Genomic DNA, 10,411 nt, shown 5'->3' with positions numbered 1-10,411 from the left:
TCACCTTGTAGATATTTACTAGCATTATTTGACCTTTACGTGCTATCTGATTTTTTTTAACCAGGCGGTTTACAGTGACCACCACCCCTGACCAAAGCTAGAGCCAAGAACGCCTGGTTTGAATAGAACTCCCTTCTACCTGCCCAAATCGCAACATCAAAGGGAGACAACTGGCGATTTCTTCTCGAAGCCCCACAGCTGCTTCATAAAGTTATGTTCAAAGCACATCTGGTTAGAACAGTTTCTGGCAGCTGGGGCAGCATGCCCGAATGGGAGACCATCAACCGATTCAATGACCATCGACTTCGGTGGACTTCGAATCGAGACGCGCCCGAGTCAAGGCTCCGGGACTCAAGGGGGACCAGTACCGCAGTACTGAACATTCGTACCTACGAGTCAGCCCCTTTGAAGTCAGTGGGGTTTTCTTCTTAGGATCCGGCTGCGGGTCCCGTCCTTATCTGAAAGACTAGAAGAAAACGCCTGCCCCGAGGCATCTACAGACTCCTCATTCCGAGGCTGTGCGGAATGAACTCTCTCATACTTGAAAAAGATGTCAGGTTACTGCATTCTCCTACCAGCATCCAGTAGACAGAGTAAAATCTCACAATAATTTAAAAAAAGAAGAAGAAGAAGAAGCGCATAACCCGGATAAACGCTCCCCTTTGAAAGGCCATCAAACCTCAAGACGAGTGTATCTTGCAAGAACTGAAAGCAAAATATCTACTGGAGGGAACCTGGCCTCATCCTGCTAATCCCCCTGAGAGCTGAGCTACTCCCGAAACAAAGTGGTCCCAGTTTAGTTGCATCGGTTTACTTTTGGAAAGGAAAAAGGGGGGGTGTATAATCTGTGAGCTATCTGAATGACCCTTTTTCGAGCCAACAAATTTAATACAGTCTATGTTTTGGGTTTGGGGAGGGGTGACGCTTTACACGGCGTCCGGTCTAATTCGAAGCCCACTTCACTCCAATACGAACAAGGAAACAGAAGTAACACGTGTATTGGACGCTGCATGGCAATAGAACATATAGTTTGATTCGGTTTAGAGCCGGCATCGTTCCCCCGCCCCGCCCCGTCCCCCCAACCCAAATCCCAGTTAAGTGACAGCCATGCCCTTTCAACAGACTCGGTCCTGTCGAACTGAATGGGAGTGCAATCCCGTGCGCGGTTGTTTGGGAGTAAGGGGGCATGGATAGGATCTTAGTGTAGATCTGCAAAGGGTTTTTGGGTGGGCTTTTCAACCTTTTTCTTTGGGCAAAGGGATCCGGCAGGGACTTCTGGTCTCCGGCTTCTTTGTTCCATGTACAGAGTTAAACGATTTGGATCTGAGCCTATTTCTGTGGCAGGGCAGGAACTGGGGTGAGGGTTGCCAATCTCCGCTATGGATTCAAAACCGATTCGAGGTGATTCGATATAACCGGGAGATGCTGCTGGCTGCCTCTTTTATATTTTAAAGTAGGAATAGACTCTGAAATCACTTTGAGCAATAATAGAGAAACATACTTGTACTCTCATGCAAAGTCGCTACAGAGAGGAAGTACACCTTAATCGGAGTAGGACGCATAAAACGTTCTCACTTCCCAGGATAAAGCTTCAGTGGCAATAATTGCCTGTTGGCCGCATTACAAGAAAGCCAGATAAAGTCTCCAGCAATTTTTTTATTGCCACGGAGACACGGAGATTTAGGCAAAAGTTTAGGCTTGAGGCGAACTATTCCCTAGCAGAGTTGATGATAAATCAATCTACTGGCACGATCCGGACCCAATGAAGCCCTTTCAAGTCCCACGGGTTTCAAGGGGAGAAGGAAGTCAGTGCTTCAATCTTTTCCATTGAGGTCGACGGGACCAGAAAGTTTAAGGTGGCTGAATCCTGCCCGGCGTGTCTTGCAGCGCCCCTCCTAGTCACACTCACAAAGAGGTCTGTTCAGCAAGACCTACTCCCGAGTAAGTGTGACTAAAGTTATGGCTTTATTTCCCTACGAACTGGGTTCCGCAGTAAAACTACCCCAGTGCCCTTTTGACCAAAGCAAAGGCCAGATACCCGTTTCCCAAGCCAGGGCGTCTCTGGCTTTGCTTCTCCATCCCAAAGTTCCCTTTCCCCACCCCCGCCCCTCCCCTCCAAGAATATCTCCTGTCCTTTGCCAACCAAGCACTTAAGAAAGAAAATTCGGAAATCCCAAAAGAACTTGGAAATGGTCAAGGGGGGGGTGGGTGGGAATCCAGGCACGTTTCTCTCTAATCCCAATCAAAGTTTCAAAATTGTATTTTCAAATAAAAACAAGTTTAGAATTCACCTCTCCTTCCCTCACGCTTGAATAACCTGCCCCGGGCCAGGCAAAAAAACAAAAAAAAACCCCGTTTCAATACGCCAAAGGTGACGCGGGACCCCCGGTCGCCAGGCCGAAAAATGGCTCCTTTCAACACATTAACCATCTACTTAGGAGGTGGGGGGGAGGGAGGAGCCCTAAACTGATTAGGGAGAAGCAGTCAGTGAGGTGGCTGCGAAGGAAAGGGGGGGGGGTCGGTTGTCGTGTTTGCATTTAAAGCTACAGACAAAACAATATACACACACCCTTACCCTAAGTGTCTTAAACGCCTTCTGGAAGACCATCTAAACAAAAGGGAGGGTAGGTTTTTGTTTTTTTCCCCCATCTAGGCTGATTTCTGGAGGGAGGGGGAAAGGAATCAAAGGAAATGCAATGATCTTGGGGACATCAAATTATGGGGGCTGTGACAGAAAGCCATCTTCTTTGGATGCGGTTGGCCCCCAACTCACATCCCCGAACTTGCGCTGGGGGGGGGGGTCGAGTTAGTTTCATAGAGGTTTAGAAGCTGAAATCCGAAGTAAGCCCAACGGACCAGTGCCCGCCCAAACAAAAGAGGCTTGTGTGGACGAAAGAGGGCTCGCTGCCTATCCCACACCCGCTCGAGCCCATCTGACATTCTTCTGTGGCCAAGATCCTTATAGGGGGGGTTGGACGTTTCTCTTCCGGCTCTCTCCTCATGGGTAACACGCCGCGCGCAGGGATCCGACGCAGCCAGGCGCCCCTCTCTCCCTCCACCCGGCAAGCCACATGCACGCGCCCCAGGTTCGGGGGAAGGCACCTATTTGGGCCCAGTTTAGAACACCCACACAGACCATCCGAAAGATGCTGACTTAAAACAAGATCTCCTTGACCGCAATGGGTCTCGACTCTTGGAAACTGGCCCACGGAGCCTTACAACACGCACATACCCCGAGATGTGAACCCCATAGAGTTCCAGTGGCATTCACTGCCATGGAACAGCGAATGTGCTTTCAGGCAAATTTCTTCGCCTCCTCTACAGCCCAAACAACCACAGTACTTGAGTGTAAACCGATTTAGGCTCTCCTACCTAAAACCTTCGTACGCCAGAGCGGTCCTACTGCAGTGAATAAACGGGGCTCGTTCCGAGGGACGCTGATTCCGACAAGAGCCTTCGAGGTCAAAGGGGCTAAACTGGCGTCAACGCAAAAGCTTCGGCTTAACTGGCTTCAGGATCCGGAAAACCCTCCATGTGCATAAAGCACAGCTCGACCAAGCGAAGCAAAACGTTCAACAGGAGAGAGAATTTTTTTTAAAAAGCCAACAATCTCACTTTCTCTGTCGGCAAAGAGGGAAAGGAAAGGAGGCTAGTAAGAGACCGGCATGTCTTCACAGTAGACGAAAAACACCAACGTCAATGAATAGATAAGAAAATGGAATACTGTATTTGATTTTTTTTAGAAAGTTTGTACATATAGATAAACACGCAATAAAGGAAACAGTGGTATAAGCGTCCTACGTGGAGTTTAAGAAGAGACCCCCCCCCCAAAAAAAGCTGCTATTTAAATACTCAAAAATGCTTTTTTTGCATAAGATAACTACTGTGGCACCCTAAGCTTAATGTCGTCTATCACTTGGGGTCCCTTTCGGAAACCGAGTCGGTCACCTCTTGACAGCTAAGTTTGTGCCAGGAACGCAAGTCGGGGAAAACCTTGTTTTAAAAAAGAAGGGAAGAAAAGGGGGAGGGGGAGGGGATGGGAGACAGAGAAGAGAAGAGCAAATATCATATACAAGCATTTTCTACACATATATTACAAACTGGGAAAATGACCGCATCATTAAGATATACATAATTCATATAAAATTTTGAAATAAAAATAAAAATCTGTTACAGTCATAACTATTCTTTTTCCACATTTATAACCAGTACCCACACAGGCAGTGACAGAAGTGTAGAAAAAAAGGTGCTTACGAAGAAAATGATTGTCTGTTGAACAAAAGCATAAAAAAAATCAAAACAACAACCACGGAGGGAGGAAGAGGAGGAGAAAAAAATTGCATCTAGTTTAAGCCGTCGTTCGGACTTGGGGGCAGGGGGTGATAAAGACAGAAACTGATAAAAACCCAACAAAGAAGGCGATAAACATTGGATATTTTCCTTTTCAAAGAGTTCCTTTAAAAAATTTTTGAATGCTTTTTCTCCTCCGTTTTTTTTTTTTTTTTTACAAATTCGAGTGGCGCTTTCCAGTTGTTGTTTTTTGGCCACCTCCTAGTTTTCCTTCCTTATTGTTCATTTATTATAGAGAATATTATATCCCGGCCCACCCCCACCCCCAGATACAAACTGAATCGTCGTCATGCAAAACGGGTGAGATGCAGTCCATGGGAAAGCGCAAACAATGAACTCAAAATGAAAAGAGAGAGCCGGAGAGAGAGAGAGCGAGAGAGAGAGCGCGCGCGCTCGATCGTGCTTTTTCTCCTACAAAGAATACAAATGTCACCTTTCTTTTTTAAGAATAATATTCATCATAACCGGGTGTTTATGGTTGTCGTGGTTGCTCTTTTCCCCGCTGCAGCATAAGCATCTTGTTCTAAGTATTTCTTTTTCTCCTTTAAAGTCCCTTTTCGGAGTGGATGTTTGTTTCTGGTTCCTTTTGCATTTGAATGTTTGTCTGCATTTAAACCTTCGCAACGTCTGCTTATTTGTTTTTTTCTCTCTCTGAGTCTCGGTGTGTTCTGAAGGTGGCTTCCTTTGCTGGGGGGGATCTCGGAGAGGGGTCGGGCGGGCGGTGCTCGCTGGCCGGGGCCGGGGGGGGGCGGACTTGGGGGGGGGGCGCGTCAGTTCGCCTGGCTGTGCTTTTCCGCTCCTCGGGGCCGCGTCCCTGGCCGCTATCATACATCACATTCGGAGTCGCTGGAGGTGACCGAGAGGATGGACGTGCCCGTCTCGGCCCGTTCCGTCAAGCTGGAGACGCTGGTGGTGGGGCTGGCCGCCGTGGACGGGGACTCGGCCGAGCTGTGGGTCGGGCAGCCGGGCTCCGACAAGGACCGCATGCCGCTCTGCCCGATGGCTTGGTGCTGGAGCCTGCAGGACGCGGGGAGACAAACCAAGGGCACGAAGCCTCACTCAGAAGCCCCAGCCACACGCCGCCCCGCCCCGGGAGCCCCGCCGCCCCACCGCTTCGCTCGCTCGGGCCGGGGAAGACAGGCCCTGGAGGCGGCGGCCTCCGCAGGCGGAGGGGATCTGGGCAGGGGGGACCCTTTCCTTTATCCATCCTAGAAAGAGCCCTCAACAACCAGCCAGCCCTGCTCCACTGGCCCACCTAAAATTAACCCCCAAGTCTTTTTCTTTCTCAGAACTTTTCCAATGCAATTCCTATAAGAATGGATAACTGTTTCCTTAATGGTTATACTGTGTTGTCCCCCCACAAGATATAGCCCACCATTTGGGAACCCCCAAAGAAGACAAATGCAGAATTTTAAAGACCACCTGCTGTTTGCTGTTACTGCAGATCATTGCTTATAACTGTCCCATTTCTTTCTTTCTTTCTTTCTTTCTTTCTTTCTTTCTTTCTTTCTTTCTTTCTTTCTTTCTTTCTTTCTTTCTTTCTTTCTTTCTCCCCCCTCTTTCTCCCTCTCTACCCGGCGGCCCCGCTCGCCGCGCTAGCTGCTGGCCTCTGCAGCGCCAGGCCAGCCCCTCTCTTCTCCCCCCCCCCACCGCCCCTTCCCCCGCAAGTGTTTCAAAAGCAGATGAGAGCGAAAAGGAAAGCAAATCTCACTTCTGCCAGAGAGGGAAGCGCCTATCGGGAAACACTTTTCTTCTTTGATTTAAAAAAGAGGGGGGGACCCCACACGCATACAAACAAACACAGGGTGGAAGGGAAGTGGCATCGAAACCCCTTCCTCTTTGGCGGGGGGGGGGGCTTCGTGAACGGGCAGAAATATCGGCCGCATTCGCAGGGAAGGTCCTTGGCCCCTTTCTTTCTGGGTCGGTCGGACCCCGAGAGCTGCTGGGCCTCACTCCCCCACCCCCAGACCCACCCCACGAGAGTCCAGATCTGGCAACGGCCGTGGAGAGCTGCGAAGCAGGCGAGGAAGGAATAGGCCGGGGAGATTTCCCTCCAATTCCAGACATGAATAAATAACGTTAAAAAAAAAAAAAAAAAAAAGGTGAAGAGGCAGAACGATGGGACTGGTTCCGGGGGGGGGGGGGCTGGGGCAGACCAATATTTCTAAGGCTTTGGCTTGGCCATCCTACCCCCCCCCCCCCAAACCCTTCACGGTATTTTCTTGTTTGTTGTGGTTGCCTTTGCAGAGTGATGGCGTTGGGAAACGCATGCAAACAGACAAAGGACTGCTGGACGCAGCTTCTTAGAATCGTCAACAGCTAAGCAGGTTCCTTCGGGGACAAAAGATGAAAAAAATACGTCTCCCCCCCCCCCTCCCGCAGCTAAAATGATCTAGAGATCGTACTCGAGTATTTTCAGTGTTGTCCGGCGCTCCACCGGGAGATCCATTCAGAACAAGAGAGGTTCTGACCTCGACTGCGTTAGAGAATAGATGGCATTTTTCCTTCCCCCCCCCGCCCCCCAAAAAAGTTAGATTTAGAAATGTGCGGGATCACAGGTTAAAACGAAAAGTCCAAGCCCTCTGCACAGGCAAAAAAAATAATAATTCTCGGCCAACTTCCCAGGACATTTTTATTTCCATTCCCGCTGGGCTGTGATTTTTTTTTTTTTGTTTGTTTCACAATATAGTGTCTTGTAATTCTCGATGCTTCTGGAGTTAGGATATTTAAAAAAGGAATTTTCTCATTCCCCTTCCCCGTTCTCACGGCCACCGGTGCGCCGAGTCTCCCTCTCGGTGTCTCACCTCAACCGATTTGCTACTTGCCGGTTTACTGGCCCCAACTAGCAGCACTGAAAATCCTTTAAAAAAAAATGTTTTCTCCCCCTCCCTTTAGGAATTCAGATTAAACTTTCCACTGTAAATAGGAACGGAGAAGTCAAGAGTGGTAATGAAATATTTTGTTTGTTCTGATTAGATCCATTTATTTTCGAAATGTAGAGTAAGGACACTTTTTAAAAAAATAAAAGAATTGTTTTTATTATTAACTATTATTACTTGGAGCGATTTAAAGCCACCCAAACCTGTTTTATATAACACAACCCAACGCCCAGCGAGGAGGGCCCCTATGGTGCTCTCACCGGCACGTGTATTTATATTTCGACATTCCTAAATCAAACCGGCATAAATTCAGATTCGGAAGGGGGGACTATCCTTTAATAAATATATATATATATTAAATGCTTTCCTTCGAGATTATATTTCCCTGTCCTTCTTTCTATTTCTGGCTTTCTTTTTTTCCGCAAATGCATTTGTTTGCTTTTTATAATTAATAAGAACAATGGCAGGACAGCTGCCCCCCTTTGTTTTTCCAGAAGGAGGTTTTGCATGAGGATGTTTGTTTAAATTGTTTAGTGAGCAAAGCTGGGCGGAGGAGAGTTCCCAATTGCCAAATCCCGTCTTTATTGCACAAATAAAGAAATACATCGGATCCCCCCTTCCTGACTCCCCAGCAGCTCGCTGTTTACCAGGAGGAGGGCTTTTTGTTTTTTTGCCAGCCCCTCGAGAAAAAGAAGTGGTGTGCGCGGAAGGCATTTGCAAAGGCGAGAAAGCGTCCTCCTCAAACTAACAGTTTGCGGGGCGAAACCGGAGGCGCAGGATTCGGCCCCGCCGAGGCGCAGTCGCCCCTGCGGTCCGCCGCCCCTCTCTGCTGCACGTGCGCAGAACCCCGGCAAGTCTTTTAAAAGGAGAAGAGGCTCAGGGAAAGCAAACGCAAGTTTGAAGCGGGAAGAGAGGAACTTCTTTGGTAAAGGGGGGGGCGGGCAGAGGGAGGCCTTCCTCTGGCATCAACCTGGAGGAAGCCCCTTCGGCTTGCCGGGAGCCAGGGCAAAGGGTGCTCCGCGCCTCCAGCCTGCTTGGCCACCCAGCTCCTCCGTGAGCGTCTCCCAAAGCCTCCAAGTAGACCGGGCAAGGTCTGGTGCCCCCTCCGAAACCTCCGGTGGGGCGGGAAAGGCAGCCTGGGAAAAGAGGAGGCCGTGGCGGCCGGGGAGGAGAGCCGTCCCGTCCAGCCACTAGGCCGACCCCCCCTCCCGACCTCCTTCTCCCCTGCACACCCAGTCACACCGACCCGCCCGCCCCCCTCCCGCCGCCCCCGCTGACCTGTTCTTGGCCGCCGCCGCCCGATCCCGCTGCCGCCGGTTCTTGAACCAGTTGCCCACCTGGGTGGGGGTGAGGCCGGTGGCCTGGGCCAGTTCCCTTTTCTTGCTGGGGTTGGGGTAGGGGTCCTGGAGGTACCACTCCCGCAGGAGGCTGCGAGTCCGCTCCTTGAAGCAGTGCGTCTTCTGCTCGCCGTCCCAGATGGTGCGGGGCAGCGGGAACTTCTTGCGGACGCGGTACTTGTCGACGGGCCCCAAGGGGCGGCCGCGCAGCTTCTCGGCCTCCTGGTAGTGGGCCTCCAGCCACATGGCCTGCAGCTTGCCGTGCGACTCCTTGGTGAACTTGTGGTTCTCCAGGATGTGGTAGAGGTCTCGGAAGTTGCCAGTGTGGAAAGCCACCACCGCCCGGGCGCGCAGGATGGACTCGTGCTTGTTGATGGCCTCGCACGCCCCGGGGGCTACCGGCAGCGACCACAGGAACCGGCCCAGCCGCTCGATGTCGCCCGTCTCCTCCAGCGTCTCGCAGACGCTGGCCACCTGCTCCGGGGAGAAGTTGAGGGTGGGCAGCTGGAACATGGACAGCTCTTCCGGGGCTCCTCGCGAGGAGGCGCCGCCGCCGGCCGATCCGGCGCTGCCGCACCCGGTGGCAGCGCCGCCGCCGCCGCCGCCGCCACCGCCGCTGCCGCCGCCGCCTCCTCCAGCTCCGGAGCTGCTGCCGCCGCCGCCGCTGGCCAAGAGCAGCGAGCGGTGGTGGTGGTGCGGGTCGCTGGGGAAGTTCGGCAGGAAGAAGTGGGTGGGATAAAGCTCTAGAGGGGATCGGAACACCATGGGACCCAGCCTGGCGGAGCGGGGACGGGGGGCCGGCAAGAGAGGGGGGCGAGGCGCCGGCTCAAGGCGCCGGGCTGGGCGGGCGGCGGGCCGGAGAGCGGGCGGCAGGAGCCGGGAAAGGAGGGAGCGAAGGAGGAGGAGGAGAGAAAGAGAGAGGAGAAGAAGAAGAGGAGGAGGAGGAAGAAGAAGAAGAGGGGAGGGAGAGGGGGCTCACGCACCCCACGCGCATCCACACCCGCTCCCGCAGCCACATAGAGACCCTCATCCAAGCCCGCAGCCGCGCGCGCGCACTCACATTCGCACGCCCGCACACACTCACTCCCAGGCACGCCCGCTCACTCCCGGGCAGGCATGCAGAGGCGCGCCCGCTCGCTCCCTCCGCTCGCCCGCCCGCCTCCCTCCCTGCAGACCCGCCGCCGCCGCCGCCGAGGCGAGCAGATTCAGGGACTCGGCCGCGATCGCCCTAATGACAACCGCCGCCTCATCATATCTCCCCTAAATCCACCGTGAGTGCCGCGCCGAAGCATTTTGTTTCGCTTTTCTATTGGCCTGCCGGGTGTCGTTGTGGCGTCGCCATGGCAGCGCCCTGCCAATCACTGTCAGCCCTGCCAATCATCGGGGACTACGTAAGAAAAAGGGCTCTTACCACTGCGCCCAAAGGCGGAGGGGAGGGGACATGGGGAGGAGGAGGGGGGAGGGAACAGGGAGAGCCGGCGGGAGGGGGGGAGCACAGGCAAGCCGGAGTGTGTGTGTGTGCGCGCGCGGGTCTGTATGTGTTTTAATCTTTGCAACTCCTAATCTTAGCACTTCCACTTCTCTCGCTGTCTCTCCCCTCTCTCCCCCCCCCACCCCCGATTCTCCCCCTCTAAACAAATGATCGGGGAAATGCGCCAGGCAGGGCGCATCTCTTGGGTTTGACCAGGATGTACAATTAGATGGGAAACGCCATCGCGGTCTTTAAGAGCCCGCTTGGAACTCGTCGGAGGAAGGGAAGGGGAGTTGGAAAGAGAAAGGCGAAAATGGGCCGGGCCGGGCCCCGCGATGGGAGAAAAGGGCTCCTATCGGAGGCCGTTTACACAT

General features: G+C 52.7%; 1 protein-coding gene across 1 annotated transcript; it reads right to left on the bottom strand.

The window, feature by feature from the left end:
* Nucleotides 1-5,114: 5,114 nt before the first annotated feature.
* On the bottom strand, nt 5,115-9,355 carry SIX3 (SIX homeobox 3). Its single transcript, XM_056852489.1, has 2 exons — nt 8,508-9,355; nt 5,115-5,367 (listed from the first exon to the last, which is right to left on the bottom strand). Exons 1-2 carry the CDS (start codon nt 9,329-9,331, stop codon nt 5,175-5,177), a joined length of 1,017 nt encoding a protein of 338 aa, XP_056708467.1. The 5' UTR covers nt 9,332-9,355; the 3' UTR covers nt 5,115-5,174.
* Between the last annotated feature and the right edge of the window lie 1,056 nt (nt 9,356-10,411).

This window comes from Euleptes europaea, chromosome 7 (assembly GCF_029931775.1).
Source record: "Euleptes europaea isolate rEulEur1 chromosome 7, rEulEur1.hap1, whole genome shotgun sequence".
NCBI lineage: Eukaryota > Metazoa > Chordata > Lepidosauria > Squamata > Sphaerodactylidae > Euleptes > Euleptes europaea.
Note: the sequence above shows the minus strand (reverse complement) of the source record. Positions and strands in the feature narration are given on the sequence as shown.